The sequence below is a fragment of the Theropithecus gelada genome, chromosome 9 (assembly GCF_003255815.1).
Source record: "Theropithecus gelada isolate Dixy chromosome 9, Tgel_1.0, whole genome shotgun sequence".
Taxonomy (NCBI): Eukaryota; Metazoa; Chordata; class Mammalia; order Primates; family Cercopithecidae; genus Theropithecus; species Theropithecus gelada.
This window is the reverse complement of record NC_037677.1, coordinates 65,835,477-65,851,898: the sequence shown is the minus strand read 5'-3', so window position 1 is coordinate 65,851,898 and position 16,422 is coordinate 65,835,477. Positions and strand designations below refer to the sequence as shown.

At 43.7% G+C, this 16,422-nt stretch overlaps 1 protein-coding gene across 4 annotated transcripts in view; it reads right to left on the bottom strand.

Moving 5' to 3' along the window:
- Positions 1-240: 240 nt before the first annotated feature.
- PBLD (phenazine biosynthesis like protein domain containing) overlaps positions 241-16,422 on the bottom strand; it is a 45,551-nt gene continuing 29,369 nt past the window's right edge. For all 4 annotated transcript variants that reach the window (XM_025395964.1, XM_025395965.1, XM_025395966.1 and 1 more), the window contains exons 3-10: positions 13,379-13,478; positions 12,771-12,869; positions 9,003-9,112; positions 8,884-8,913; positions 6,465-6,553; positions 6,017-6,195; positions 2,927-2,989; positions 241-1,868 (exon numbers count right to left, since the gene is read on the bottom strand). In XM_025395964.1, coding sequence (XP_025251749.1) covers positions 1,756-1,868; positions 2,927-2,989; positions 6,017-6,195; positions 6,465-6,553; positions 8,884-8,913; positions 9,003-9,112; positions 12,771-12,869; positions 13,379-13,478 — 783 coding nt within the window. In that variant the 3' untranslated portion in view covers positions 241-1,755. The remainder of the gene's footprint in view (positions 1,869-2,926; positions 2,990-6,016; positions 6,196-6,464; positions 6,554-8,883; positions 8,914-9,002; positions 9,113-12,770; positions 12,870-13,378; positions 13,479-16,422) is intronic.

Genomic DNA, 16,422 nt, shown 5'->3' with positions numbered 1-16,422 from the left:
AAGAATTTAGCACACATTTGAAAGATCAGATTCAGATCTGATCAAATTCAGGCCCTCTCAACTATGCATTTATATAAACTTATTCATATAGTTCAGTCTCAGGTTGGGAAAATCCAAAATTGGGGAAAACCCTCTGGTGATTCTCACCCTTGGTATCATGACCCATGGGAGTGTTGTGATCAGTTGTGAGGTCTGGGGGGGGGCGGGGTCACTGGTTACTCATTAAGTTAAGGCATTAAAGCTGGTGAACGACTGACTTTATTGCAAATCAGGAGAAACACAAGATTACTGCTATAATAAATTCACTTTTACATGCTTTAGCAAAAATCAGTAAAAACAGAAAACATGGTAGCAATTAAAGTGAAAAAATTGGGGTCATTAAAGAATGTCTAACTGATTAGCTTGCAGTTTTTGAGATGGCTGAGAACTACCATCGGTGAGATCATCTTAAACAAACACTCTTAATAATGTGAAAAAGTCCCCATCCCTAAGTCAACTATAGGTGTTCAACATTGTAGATTTAACTGAATTTAAAGTTATGTTAAAACCCATTTTATTGAAGAGAAGAATTCCTTTTACAATATCATTCTCAAGTCATATATCAAGAAAAAGATTGAAATTACATTACCTTTTTTTTTTTAAATAGAAACAGGGTCTCACTGTGTTGCCCAGGCTGGTCTTGAACTCCTTGGCTCAAACGATCCCCCTGCCTCATCCTGCCAAAGTGCTGGGATTACAGGCATGAGCCGCCACACCCAGCTGAGATTACATTACTTTTAGTGTTTAATTTCACTACGACAGGAAGTAGCCTAATAAATACTGTTTTGTTTTTATTTTCTGGATTCGTCCTGATTTTTAGTCTTTGTACATGAGTACAACAATAAAGAAAATCACTTCTTACATTAAAATTACTTCCAATCTTGGCCCCCACACATGAACTGTTTCCAGTTTGCTATTTTTAATGGCCCATGCTTATCTACATAGACATAGCATAACATTGCTAACATTTTATGGCCTACTGTCCTCTTTCTTTCTTAGTATTATATTATAAAATATTTTTTCTTTATTTCCACATAGTTATTGATTCATTTTAATGGCTGCAAAATCAGGTACTCATTTAAGTTCAAATGATTTAGCTTCACTCCTCAGAAATGTATTCCTCCTTCTCTTGATTGGTAGTCATAATCAAATGAAGAGACATTATTCTTTGTAGCTGGTTACTTACATTTCAAATACACTCATGAGTGGAGCCAAAACTCCATTAGTTCATTAGTCTGGAAGCATTATTAAATCTCCATTAAAATGTCTTCATTTTTCAATTTTTATTTTTATTTATTTATTTTTGTGGGGATGGAGTCTCACTCTGTCGCCCAGGCTGGAGTGCAGTGGTGCGATCTTGGCTCACTGCAACCTCTGCCTCCTGGGTTCAAGCGATTCTCCTTGCCTCAGCCTCCCGAGTAGCTGGGATTACAGGCATACGGCACCACACCCAGCTCATTTTTGTATTTTTAGTAGAGACGGGGTTTCACCATGTTGGCCAGGCTGGTATCGAACCCCTGACCTAAGGTGATCCGCCCACCTCGGCCTCCCAAAGTGTTAGGATTACAGGCGTGAGCCACTGTGCCTGGCCCATTTTTCAATTTTAAACATGAGGATTAAGTAGACTACTATGCACATTTGCTAATGGCAGTCCCTTACATTTCTTTTTACGCAGAAAATACTTGGTGATTAGAGACAGCAGCAGTCGGCGCACCTCTAGGCTGTCAGCGTGCCCTCTAAAACAACAGCTGCACCTCCTCTAATGTCAACCCTTCCATCTGGACGAAGTGAAATTCCCAGCTCTCCTCCTCGTTGGGAACACTGAAACGCTAAAGAAAACAAACAAGTCAAATTAAGAGTATTTTCACCCTTTTAAATTAACAAAGCATAGTGAAAGACTTATTACAAATCTTAGAGTCCTCCCAGATGAATTTCAAGAATAAACTCCTTCATCTGTTTATGGTACTGCCCACTCCCATCCCCATTCTCCTGCAGACTGAGAGAGCCACAAACTCAATTTGATCTACAAAACACACAGCTCCACATACTCCAGTCCTGAGCCTTTTCCTGGGCTACCTCCTCTACTAATTCCTGTAATGGCCCAGACACAACCCACTCATCGCTTCTTCCCCAGCTCTCTCTAGGAGTAAGCAAAGATGTTTGAAACAATAGAGGCAGGCCTATAACTCTAAGAAGATGAAGAAGAGTGGTCTCAGTCCTCCTGAGAAGGCCCCCATCTTCTCAGCACTGAATAGGACAGAGGGAGTTCATTCACTCATAACATATTCAAGCAACCACGTGTGCCAGGCAGACAAAACAGGCACAGCCTCCATCTTCCAGGAGCTCAGTACTTAGGAGAATAATTAGACTCTCCAAGGAAAATGAATAGCCACCCTGTTCTCTACAAATCAGAGTCACAGACTACTCCTTGGATGATCAGGGCAGTGCAGCCTCCATCGGCTGCCATCATTTTTCTTTGCCTCTAAGCAATACATTAATCACTAGGGGACTTGGTTCCAAAGTAATTTGTTTGATTCAATCCTGTGATGAGCAATAGCAGTAAGGAACCTTGGTGATCATCCAGTCTCAACCCATCACATTATAAATAACCTCTCTGGGCCAAACTTATACAGCTAATTTTATTCAACAAACACTTATTGGGCAGTTACTGTGTCTGTGTCTGTACAGTCTCTGTATGTTGGGGGAGACAGAGGTGAAGGATGTTTGGGGTGGAGGATCTTTAAGAGTGAAGGAATTTTAAAACCTTTCATTTTCACATGGGTGATACGTAACATTTTATTACATTTTCAAGGGGATAGTACATATGAGAAGGAACACTAGCTTTGAATTAGGCAAATAAAAAGAAATTGGTAAAGAGCTGTCCTACCATGCATTTCTTTCTTCCCCAGCTGCTGGGACCAGTAGCTGCTGAGAACAGCGTGTGCAGACCCTCAAAAGAAGTGAAAAGTTAGGAGATAATCCCAAAGAAAACAGGCGATTTTGTGGTAAATTTCTAAGCAATTACAATCAATTATCCAGTTTGACTAAACCCTAGATCACCTAAATCATTATGTTGGCCAGGCCACCGCAGGGTATAGAATTATGAATGGAGATAGAAAGGAAGACATAGAATTTATGGATAAACTCTGTCAAATTATGTATCAAATGGTCTCACAGTTTCTTTTCTTTCCTTTTGTCTTTTTCTTTTATTTAATTTTTATTTATTTTATTTATTTTTTGAGACAGAGTCATGCTCTGTTGTCCAGCCTGGAGTGCAGTGGCACAATCATGGCTCACTGCAGTGTGGACATCCCATTCTCAAGGCATCCTCCTACCTTAGCCCCCCACAAGTTGCTGGAACTACAGGTGCATGTCACCATGCCTGGCTAATTTTTGTATTTTTTGTAGAGATGAGGTTTCGCCATGTTGCCCAGCCTGGTCTCGAATTCCTGATCTCAAGAGATCCACCTGCCTCAGCTTCCCAAAGTGCTGGGATTACAGGTATGAGCCACTGTGACTGGTCGTTACAGTTTCTTAAGGCTGAATTAGACTGCAGGTTTTAATTCTTGTCTTGTCTACCAGCTAATTGTTAGCCCTTGGTAGGAGAATCAAGGCCTTTGCATAATTTTTTTTTCTTTTCTTTTTTTTTTTTTTTTTTTTTTTTGAGATGGAGTCTCGCTCTGTCGCCCAGGCTGGAGTGCAGTGGCACAATCTTGGCTCACTGCAACCTCCGCCTCCCAGGCTGAAGTGATTCTCCTGCCTCAGCCTCCTGAGTAGCTGGGATTACAGGCATGCGCCGTCACGCCCAGCTGATTTTTGTATTTTTAGTGGAGACAGGGTTTTACCATGTTGGCCAGGCTGTTCTTGAACTCCTGACCTCAAGTGATTCACCCATTTCAGCCTCCCAAAGGGCTGGGATTACAGGCATGAGCCACTGTGCCCAGCCTTGCATAAGTCTTTCTACATCTTTAATTTTTTTGTTGAGATGGGGTCTCCCTGTGTTGCTCAGGCTGCTCTGAAACTCCTGGCCTCATGCAGTCCTCCCACCTCGGCCTCCCAAAGTGATGGGATTACAGGCATGAGCCACTGCACCTGGCCAAAAGGCTACATTTTCCACCAAGCTAACATTCCTGAGCTTTTGGTGCCAAAAGAACTTCTTTTTTAGTGAGGTATTTTTTCATGTTTGTACTCTAGATTTAGATCAGAGATTAGATTTTAAAATGAAATAACAAAATATACAGCAACAACTGACAGAAAAATATTTTGCAGAGAAAAAGATGGGGAGGAAAAGCCTCTCATTTAGGAAAACCTATTAAGTGTTATGGGGCCGGGCATGGTGGCTCACGCCTGTAATCCCAGCACTTTCGGAGGCCGAGGCGGGTGGATCACCTGAGGCTAGGAGTTCGAGACCAGCCTGGCCAACATGGCAAAACCCTCTTTCTACTTAAATACAAAAAATTAGCCTGGCATGGTAGCAGGTGCCTGTAATCCCAGCTACTCGGGAGGCTGAGGCAGGAGAATCTCTTGAACCCGGGAGACGGAGGGTGCAGAGAGTTGAGATCATGCCATTGCACTCCAGCCTGGGCAACAGAGAGAGAGTCCTTCTCAAAAAAAAAAAAAAAAAAAAAAGGTGTTATGGGACGTTCAAGTAAGGCAACCAACTATCCTGGTTTGTGCGAGACTGTTCTGGTTTTAGCACTGAAAGTTCCGTATCCTGAGAAACCCCTCAGTCCCAAGCAAACCCAGATGGTTGGTCATCAAAATCCAAGTCCAAGGGCCTTTACACTCTAGAAAAGCATTACTACAGGAAAAAAAAACAAACAAACTTGCACTCTGTGCCAATTACAATCTTTGCGAAGCAGCTGTGCATGTGCAGATCTGCTCAGAACTCTTCTTCCATGGGGAAGCTGGACTGTTTGGATATTGTTGGGCATTTTCCTGAGTCTTTAAAAGTGCTTGTTTGCTGAGTTTTGAATTTCACGTGTTTTGTTCCTCACAGAGTGACTGAGCCATCCAGGCCCTGTCACCTTACCAGAACGGAGCCTTGAAGGCTCTGCCCAGCCTCCTGTGGCCCCTTCACCATCCCACCCACATCCTCCCACATCAAGCTTTCTCGTCCTTTGCAGTGCAGCCCACTGTTCCCAAAGAGGGTGAGAGTAGGAGTCATGACATTTCTCCCCATCTTTGACTCATCCCTCTGCTCCCAGGTGGCAGACAATCTAGAAGTGTTGGCTCAAGGAGCTAGTTTTGTTGTTAATATTAAAATAGCTAGTAGTTGGCTAGGTGCAGTGGCTCATGCCTGTAATCCCAGCACTTTGGAAGGCCAAGGAGGGACCATTTGAGGTCAAGAGTTCAGGACAATCCTGGCCAACATGGTGAAACCCTATCTCTACTAAAAATACAAAAATAGCCAGGTGTGGTGGCGGACGTCTGTAGTCCCAGCTACTCGGGAGGCTGAGGCAGGAGAATCACTTGAACCTGGGAGGCCGAAGTTGCAGTGAGCTGAGGTCGTGCCACTCCATTCCAGCCTGGGTGATGGAATGAGACCCTATCTCAAAAAAACAGAATACAATATAATAGCTAGTAGTTATTGGGCACTTACCATGTGCCAGGCACTGTGTTAAGCCCTTAACAGGCACTGTGTTGTTATACCCCTATCAGGTATTACATACAATTTATAGAGCAGGAAATTGAGAACTTTAAAAGTCAAGTCACTTGCCCAAGGTCAAGAGCTAGGAAGCTCGGAGTGTAAACCCAGGCTGCCTGACACTCAGGTTTAACTCTGCTATCTGCCTGCTCTATTTCACGTTTTTCATGTGAGACTTCAGTGAAGGGATGGCAGGAATGGGGAAAGATAGAGGAATAAGGCAGCTCAAAACCCAAGCCACCTGAAAGGTCACATGAAGTGCATTTAATAACTATGTGTGATCCTCCTCTTCCATTGTTTAACCCTCGCCTGGGCTCAAGTAAAAAGTACCTGTCACTGGGTCTTCAGCCACACCAACCCACGGTGCAAAATATCTGGAGTAAAAGTCAAACGACTGGCTCTGCCCACCAGGCTCTCCTTTAAGGGTAAGAATAAGCCCTTTCACCTTCCCTGTGTTTTCAACTTGCAGCAGATTCTCCATGTTCACTTTCAGGTTCTCCAGAAATGACCTGGTTCATAAATGAGACGGATTAGGACAAACCCATTTCACAGCCCACTCACCACACAGATTCTGTAAAACAGGCCAGGGCGCAGCTTGCTCAAACAGCTCAGCAGGAAAGCAGGGAAGAACAAGTGGGAATGTCTTCCTACTGGGGAAAGAAACGCTCTGGCGGCGTAAATCATGGTTTGACTGGACACAGCACAGCCAGACCAAGGCAGAGCTATAAATCTGGGCACTCAGCCCTCCCCAAAGTGCTGATACGACCAAAAATCTTACCTGTTGTAAGTGTCACTGAGGCGGAGGAGGAGCTTTCGGGTATCTGGAGAATAACAGATGTCCTGGACCAGTGTGTTGCCTATGGCAGTCTGTGGAGACAGACCAAAAACTCCTCAGGGGCATGCCCTGGGCCAAGTCCCTGATCCCCTGAAATAGGAAATGACCTCTCATTGAACATCCACTGTGAGCCAAGCACACCCGTCGTCTCCAGTCCCCAAGAGTGTTAGTGCAGTTTCAGAGCTTAAGGTGTTCCCCAAGGATGGTCAGTCTCCTGGCTACCAAACAGGCCTTGGCCGGGTGCAGTGGCTCACACCTATAATCCCAGCACTTTGGGAGGCTGAGGTAGGTGGATCACCTGAGGTCAGGAGCTCGAGACCAGGCTGGCCAGCATGGCAAAACCCCATCTCTACTAAAATGCAAAAATTAGTCGGGCATGGTGGTGCACTCCTGTAATCCCAGCTACTCGGGAGGCTGAGGCAAGAGAATCACTTGAACCTGGTGAACCAAGAATCACTTGTGAGGCAAGAATCACTTGGCTGAGATCGCACCACTGCACTCCAGCCTGAGAGACAGAGTGAGACTCCGTCTCAAAAAAAAAAAAAAAAAAAAAAAATAGGCATTGCTCACAAGTGCCTACTATGTGCCTCAATGCACAACTCCTTCAAGTAGGTATTCTCCCCACAGAGAAGGGGAAAGAGACTTAGAAAGGCCAAAGATCTCACACACACACACACACACACACACACACATATCTTGGCCCAGGTCTGAGAAGGTCAGAGAAAAAGCTCTAAATCCCTACTGTCCACCATCTTTAGAGATGGCCTCATGTCCACCTCTTAGAGCTATGAGGATTAAATAAAATCATATATGTGGAGTATCTGCAGCAGCAATTAGAACATTCCACATGGCAAGGACTCAGGGCTAGCAGTTTGATTGGAAGTAGGGACCAGAGGGCTCGTCTTACGCTGCTCTGCTTGGCAAGCACAACACTTTCACTAGATTGTATGTGACAGATCAATAACATAACCTGTTCTCAAGATACCCTGGTTCACTCTACCTGACTGCACATAATCTTGCTGAAATCCAGGAACATCATTTGTTTGTATGTTTGTTTGAGGGTGGCTTGGGGCATTGAGGGGGATTATGAGGAGATAACCCCTTCCCACAACACCAAGCCATCCTTTGGCACCAGCCCTAGCTGCCAGGCCCAGCAGATGGTAATTACATGGTAGTTGTATGGTAGTCACTAGGTGGCTTCAGGTTCTCTAATCTTTGTTAGAGGCCAAGACACTCCAGTTCCCACATCCAGAATTCCTTCTGCCTTGGGTGGTACTTGGGCTTTCTGCCTCTGTGACTACGGGCTGATCAACATCACTTCCTCAAGAAATGGGAACTCCTACAGCCAGATCCCATCTGTTCTCCAGAGCCTTAGTCTCTCGAACCCTGCCCTTATCTCCATGGGTTCATATGTTGATTTGAAAGTTTAAGGGTGGGCACGGTAGCTCACGCCTATAATCCCAGCACTGTGGGAGGCCGAGGCGGGCGGATCACCTGAGCTCAGGAGTTCGAGACCAGCCTGAGCAACATGGAGACACCCCATCTCTACTAAAAATACAAAATTAGCCAGGCATGGTGGTGCATGCCTGTAATCCCAGCTACTCGGGAGGCTGAGGCACAAGAACTGCTAGAACCCAGGAGGTGGAGGTTGTGGTGAGCCAAGATCACACCATTGCACTCCAACCTGGGCAACAAGAGCAAACTCCGTCTCAAAAAAAAAAAAGTTTAATTCTCGGCTGGGAATCTTACTGCCAGTTTCTAGGGAAGAACACAAAATGGCAATACTTACAACCCTTTGTTATCCCATTTAATAAATGCTGACTGAGGATAAGTTAAGTTCTTTCTACCATGAACAAGGTCTACCATTATAAGGTTTTTTCCACTTTCTTACCAGTATGTTTAAAGCAGTTTGTTTTTAAATTTGTCTTGTCTCCAAAACTTTCATACCTGAACTAGCATGGCCATGCTCGGGGCCCATTCCTCTCCTTCTAGCTAGAAAAGTACAGAAATTCAACATCCCTTAATTTCCCTAGAGGCTGGTCTCCTCCCAGAAACTTACATTTCCTTAAGACATCCCATTCTCTCTCTTCTTCACCACCTCCATTGGTTCTTTTGTGCCTTTCAGCCTGTCACATAACAGTGTCTCTTCCCTCCATCCTACCATGGGGCCAGCACTGACAATCAGGAGCCAAGGAAAACTGGTCAACCTTCTCACCAAATAGACTGAATATTAAAATTCAAACCTGAAACACTGTAACATTTATATTGGTAGAATGCCTATCTTTAGGGATCAAATGGTACCAAATCTTTGTGTGCAAACAACAACAAATAACTAGGCTCAGGTTTGATTCTTTTTACCAACCTTTATCAAGTCCTCTACTTCAAGGAAGTCCTAGATGGGTGGGAAAAAAACAAAATTATTATAAAATAGGAGAGCTGTCAGTTGTACACGGCTTAGGGCAATAATCACAAAGAGCTGACCTGGGGGTAGACTGGATAAAGAGGCAAGTCCAGGACGATGCCATCCTCTGCTTGTCTGGCCCTTAGTTCTCCACTCAGAGTGACAAACGTGAGTGTGCTATTCACGTTTTCTGGCCAAAATAGGAATCAAGAAATAGGAAATCAACTTTGTCATATATGTACATGTCCATTTCAAACACCTTTGCATTGTCTTAGATTTTCTGGCAATGCCATCCTTTTCTATGATGGAGCGAGGTTTGCGTTGCTGGGGTCTAGAATGGAGAAAACTCTCACTAGATTCTAACTTGAGAACCAAGAACAAAACTGACTGGATATGGCGTCATACTTCAAGTCTTCAGATCCCAGCTCTTTACTGCTTACTGTGCCCTTACTAACTTTGCCTCCTTTTTTTTTTCTTGAGACAGGGTCTCACTGTGTTGCCCAGGCTGGAGTACAGTGGCGCGATCTCAGCTCACTGTACCCTCTGCCTCCCATGTTCAAGTGATTCTCCCACCTCAGCCTCCCAAGAAGCTGGAATTACAGGTGTGCACCATCACACCCAGCTAATTTTTGTATTTTTAGTAGAGACGAGGTTTTATCATGTTGGTCAGGCTGGTCTCAAACTCCTGACCACAAGTGATCCACCTGCCTCAGCCTCCCAAAGTGCTTAGATTATAGGCGTGAGCCACCACACCTGGCCAGCCTCCTTAAATCTCAGTTTCCTCATCTATAAAATGAGGTTAATACATTAAACCTACCTTTTATAATGTTTTCTCTTTCTTTGAGGAACTGTCTCACTCTGTTGCCCAGGCTGGGGACTGGCTCACTGCAGCCTTAACCTCCTGAGCTCAAGCAATCCTCAGCCTCCCGAGTAGCTGGGACTACAGGCATGAGCCATAATGCCTGGATAATTTTTAAATATTTTGTAAAGACAGGGTCTCACTATGTTGCCCAGGCTGGTCTCTAAGTTCTAGACTGAAGCGATCCTCCTGCCTTGGCTCCCAAAGTGTTGGGATTACAGGCGTGAACCACTGCACCTAGTCTAAAATGTTTCTAATACAGATTTTAAAATATCCTGCAGCAACAACCATAGAGTCATAACCTCTTCTAGTCTAAGATATGCCAAGGGAATAACAAAACATTTAAGTTGTAAATATCAGTCTTATATGAAATAAATGTGGTTTATCCTAAATAAACCAAACTTTTTACACAGCAATGTGATTTAAAGAATGCACCACAAATACTGCCACCCCGTTACTGATACAGCTTGGGCTACTTATCAGTGTGTATAACATTTTTAGTGAAAACAAAGAATGGTGACCTAATTCTTTTCTCTCTCTTAATATTTCTGTAAAACTTAAATCACATGTCAAAGGTGAAGAACTCTGACTTATTAACTTTCATTGAGCATAAAATTGACATTCGGAAACACAAAGCTTAATTTTTCTCATTATGATCGATGTAAGACATTACTATTTACAAAGCATTTTTTCATATCTTATCTTATCTAACCTTAAGACTGCCCTATGGGGGGGTTCCAGGGTGTTATTATTCCAAACCTCAGCATCAAACCAACCCATGTGGAGTCCAGTTTTCAAAAGACACTCAATCTTGCTTTGGGAGGTCGAGGCAGGTCGTTCACCTGAAGTCAGGAGTTTGAGACCAGCCTGGCCAACATGGTGAAACCCCATCTCTACTAAAAATACAAAAATTAGTCAAGCGTGGTGGCAGGCACCTGTAATCCCAGCTACTTGGGAGGCTGAGGCAGGAGAATCGCTTAAACACAGGAGGCAGAGGTTGCAGTGAGTCGAGATCTTGCCATTGCACTCCAGCCTGGGTTACAAGAGCAAAACTCCATCTCAAAAAAGACAAAACAAAAAAACAAAAGACACTCAATTTAATTTCAGTAAATCTTATTTTTCAAGACTCAATTCCTAAACATTTCAGAATGTCTGCTTGCCTTTGCACGTGTCCCCTATCCACAAATACCAAAATCATCTTTTTGAAATGTATATTGAATTATATTATATGGCCTCTCAACTTTATCCCTGCCAATCATATAGACAGGTCCCAGGGGCTTTGTACTTGCTAGCCTCTGCCTGGGATGCTCCTCCTCTCACTCTAGCTCGTCCCACAGATGCTTCATCTTATCCTTTAGCCCAAAGTTCTCCTTCTCTAGTGGGTGCTGATCCAGATTCTATGTCTGACCCATGGCCTCAGGACTGGGACTCCATGAGGCAAGGAAGTACCATAGGGTACAAAATGTAAGGAGGCACCTGCTCTCAGCTGCAACCTGGGGCCTTGCTGGCTCTGCTTACACCCGGCCCTGACCCTGCTCGCCCAGAGTGCTGGTGGCCTACAGCTCTCAACTGAGTCACTCTCTTGGAGTTACCCTTGGCTGAGTAGAGCTACCTTGCCCAAAGTCATACATCTTTTCCAGGTTTTGGGGACTGGTCCATGGAGGACAAAAAGGCCTGAATCTCTGCCTCTACTTGGAACTATACTACTTGAAAAAATGTCCAGCTTTAGAGCTCCCCATGGATTTGGCCTAGGCCTTTCTTTGTTGCTACTACTCTGCAGTTCAATTTCTCCCTCTATTCAATCCTGCTTTCTTTTTTTTCTTTTCCTTGAGGCGGAGTCTTGCTCTGTCGCCCAGGCTGGAGTGCAATGGCACAATCTTGGCTCACTGCAACCGCCACCTTCCAGATTCAAGCGATTCTCCTGCCTCAGCCTCCTGAGTAGCTGGGACTACAGGCATGCGCCACCACACTTGGCTAATTCTTGTATTTTTAGTAAAGACGGGGTTTTGCCCAACCCCCACAGTGACCTTCTGTCGTATTATCCTGTTTCTTTCCTTGTTTCCATTTCCGTTTGCTGTCTATGCTTGTTTCTGGCTGCTTCCATCTCCTGTTTTAGGGCATTTCCCAGGAATCTCTCCTCTGTCCCATCCCCACAAGGCCCTGATCTTTGTCCATTAAACTAAATGCAGCTAAGATAGAAACTGGCAGAATTAAGGTGCTCCAACTCCTCTTAAGGTGAATGCATATATACAGTGGGGGCCCAGGAATCTTTAAAATTCAGAGCAAAGAAGCTCTTATTGGCTGGGCGTGGTGGCTCATGCCTGTAATCCCAGCACTTTGGGAGGCCAAGGTGGGTGGATCAATTGAGCTCAGGAATTTGAGACCAGCCTGGGCAACACAGCAAAACCCCGTCTCTACCAAAAATACAAAAATTAGCCAGGTGTGGTGGTGTGCACCTGTGGTCCCAGTTACTTTGGAGGTTGAAGTGGGAGGATGGCTTGAGCCCAGGAGTCAGAGGTTGCAGTGAACTGATATCCCAACTCTGCACTCCAGCCTGGGCAACCGAGCCAGGCCCCATCTCAAAAAAAAAAAAAAATGTTTATTGAAGAATCTCTTACTGTGAAATGAATTTCAACGTGGGAGGGGAAATAATTGGAGTGAAACGTTCCTGTTGGTCCCCAATCTCATATCGTATGAGATGACAATTCTGCCCATGCAAGCTTCACAAAGACCAGAGATCTCCGGTTTAAAAAATAGCATTCTGACTGCAGCTTTCCAGTGATGGTGGGCACATACTCAGAAAGGTAAAAGTGCTATTGAAGGTCGCTAGTTTTGTTTCTGCATTACGAATAGCATGAAGTAAACTCTGCAAAGTCTTTATACCAGTCACTTTGGACCATCAGAATAAGTCTGTGTGAGAACTTAAAAAAAAAAAAAAAAAAAAAAGCCATTTGCTAAGTGTTAGATTCATTAAAGAAAATCACATTACTTATTTTGTAAAACAGCACAGCTGCAGAAGCCAGGGTGGCGTGGCCACAGAGCGGAACCTCACTTGCCGGTGTAAACCATCTTAGTCCAAAGCAGGAACCTGAGGGTAGGAAAAGCCAAAGAGAGATGAGATCATTCCCATGCAAGCAGGTCACAGATTTCTCATTTTCTTCTTTCCTAAATATTTCTCTAGAATGATGAATAGCCAAAACATGTTGTAAAAGGAGGAATGATGGCTAGGCAAGCATCGTAGGGCTCCCCAGTGCTAGATCTGGAATGGAAACATTCAGGTTCACCAACACCCTCTCCCCCAGAGGAACTGAAAACCAAATCAGAATCTCCCGCTCTATCTACTGTCTGCATGCAAATAATAAGGGGGCATTTTCCTTAAAGATCATCCCCCCACCTAAAAATAATTTCTGGTGTCATTCAAGAATGATTGTAAAGCGGTGGCTCACACCTATAATCCCAGCACTTTGGGAGGCTGAGGCACAATTGCTTGAATCCAGGAAGTGGAGGTTGCAGTGAGCCAAGATCATGCCACTGCCCTCCAGCCTGGGCGACACAGCAGTTCTTTAAAAAAAAAAAAAAAAAAAAAAGCATATTTACTTTGTGCAAAGTTGTCTGTCGGGTGCAGTTTTCGGATAAAAGCAGTTTCAGAGAGGTTCATCTCCCTTGCAATTTTCTGATGCATGTCTTCTTCCAATTCCTTAATTAGAAACATAAGATCATTGAGGTTTCAGTAACACAGATCAGACTTCCTTTGGACAACAACTACCATTAATTTAAAAGCAGTTTATTAATAATAAAAGTTATATGCTTAAAAGGAAATAATTACCAAGGAATTCAAGACACTTTTATAAAGATTGGTTCTCAGAAACCCATGTTTGCAGTACCCTGTGAAGAAGAGTTATAAATGTACAAGCTGGAATAGACTGTGAAAAACTGGCTGGCCTGGCCTGTCTTTTGTCACATTAAGATCTAGTCTAGCTGACAGAGTGTGCTCTCTTCTAAAAACAAATGCCATGCAAGGAAGTACCCCAATCTCCCTTGCCTTGTTTGTGAAAAAGAGGTTCAGCACTCACTCTGGGCAGGCTGGACCACTCCTCCCCTGTCTTTGCATGGTTTACTCCCTTTCGTGGGAAGGGCTTCAGGCCAGGGGTCACCTCCTCCAGTAAGCCTTCCCAGACCACTGTGTCTAAAGGTGTTGTCTCCTCACTAGTGCTTAGATGTCCTGAAATTGCCTGGTATGCCCTTTACCGTCTGGCCTCCCCACCTCTGATTCTAAGTTCTGTTGGAGTACGGACTGTGCTGTCTTGCTTTGTCCGGACCTGGAACAATGCCTGGTATTCACCCCAGCACAGTAGGAGGTCAACAAACATTTGTTGAAAAACTAAGTACATTATTTCACTTAATCTCATTTTTAAAACCCTCAATGTAAATATTTTTATACCCTTACAAATGAAGAAATTAAACAGAGAGATCATATAATATCCTAAGACCACAATATACCTAATAAACACTACAGTGATTAAGAATGAGAGCTTAGTTAGGCGTGGTGGCTCATGCCTGTAATCCCAGCATTTTGGGAGGCTGAGGAGGGAGGATAGCTTGAGTCCAGGAGTTCAAGACCAGCCTAGGTAACATAGTAAGACCCTGTCTCTGTAAAAAAGATAAAAAAAAAAAAAAAAAAAAAAAAAAAAAGAGCAAGGGCTTTAGCTGGGCATGGTGGCTTATGCCTGTAATCCCAGCACTTTGGGAGGCCAAGGCAGGAAGATTGCTTGAGACTAGGAGTTCAAAACCACCCCCCTGTCTCTATAAAAAATAAATATAAAAAATTTAGCCGGGCATGGTGGTGCTTGCCAATGGTCCAGGCTACGTGGGAGGCTGAGGTGGGAGGATCACTTGAGCCCAGAAGTCAAGGCTGCAGTGAGCCATGATTGTGCCACTGCACTCCAGCCTGGGTGACAGAGCAAGATCCTATCTCAAAAACAAAAAAGAAAAGAAAAAGAAAAAGAATGAGGGCTTTGCAAATGTGGACAATAGTAACAACTGGCCAGGCACATGCCTATAATCCCAGCACTTTGGGAGGCCAAGGAGAGTGGATCGCTTGAGCCTAGGAGTTGAAGACCAGCCTGCGCAACATCATGAGAACCTGACTCTAAAAAAATATTTTTTACATAGTAACAACTAGTGAATCTAGGGGAAGGGAATATGCATGTTCACTGTACCATTCTTGAAACTTTTCTGTAGGTTTTTAATTTTTCAAAATAAAATGTTTTAAAAAATTATGTGGGTTTGAAAATAGAATTGAATTTCTATCCTGGGTGAGCCTCTAGTAGCAGTGTAAAAGTGGGCAAGTCATTTAATCTTATGGCCTCAGTTTCCACACCTTTAAGATGGGAATAATAGCACTTAAGTCAAGGTTTATTGTGAAGATATATACATGCATACAAACACACACACACACACACATTCCTCAACTCAAGAAAAAAGTGGACCCGGCTGGGCACGTTGGCTCACGCCTGTAATCCCAGCTCCTTAGGAGGCCAAGGCAGGTAGATCACGAGGTCAGGAGTTCAAGACCAGCCTGGCCAATATGGAGAAACCTCCTCTCTACTAAAAATACAAGACAATTGCCGAGAGTGGTAGCACGTGCCTGTAATCCCAGCTACTTGGGAGACTGAGGCAGGAGAGTTGCTTGAACCTGGGAGGCGGAGGTTGCAGTGAGCTGAGATCGCGCCACTGCACTCCAGCCTGGGTGACAAAGCGAGATTCCGTCTCAAAACAAAAACAAAAACAAAAAACAAAAGTTGACTTGAAATATGTTTTTGTTTTGAGAAGAAAAATCCATTTTTAATGAATAAAACGCTTACTAGTTAGATTTTGAATTTTAAAGAAGTTTCAAGACAACGTGTTTTTGTTTTGGTCAAATTTATTGCTCTTGATCTCCTGAAACTCTTTCTAACTGAAATCTACTAGTTAGATTTAGAATTTTAAAGAAGTTTCAAGACAAATGCATTTTTATTTTGGCCAGATTTATTGCTCTTGATCTCCTGAAACCCAGAAAAATTATAATTTTATATTAATAAATTCATAATTCACTTCTCTGAGTTATGCAAATTAAACACTCTTTGTCTTTGATTCAAAATCTTTTGAAACATGTTCCATATAATTGTATAGGGCATAAAACTGTGATTATTGTGAAAAATCAGTCATGATTTTAAAACTACCAGCTGATATAAAAATCCTAGCAGGGGCCAGGTGTGGTAGCTTATGCCTCTAATCCCAGCACTTTGGGAGGGTGAGGTGGGTGGATCACCTGAGATCAGGAGTTAGAGACCAGCCTGGCCAACATGGTAAAACCCCATCACTACTAAAAATACAAAAATTAGCCAGGCGTGGTGGTGCACGCCTGTAATCCCAGCTACTCAGGAGGCTGAGGCAGTAGTCGCTTGAACCCGGGAGGCAGAGAATGCAGTGAGCCGAGATCATGCCATTGCACTCCAGCCTGGGTAACAGAGCAAGACTCTGTCTGAAAAATCAATCAATCAATCAATCAATCAATCAATCAATCATGGCAGGAAACATAATAAGCCCTCTTTTTTTTTTTTTTTTTTGAGACGGAGTCTCACTCTGTTGCCCCAGCTACA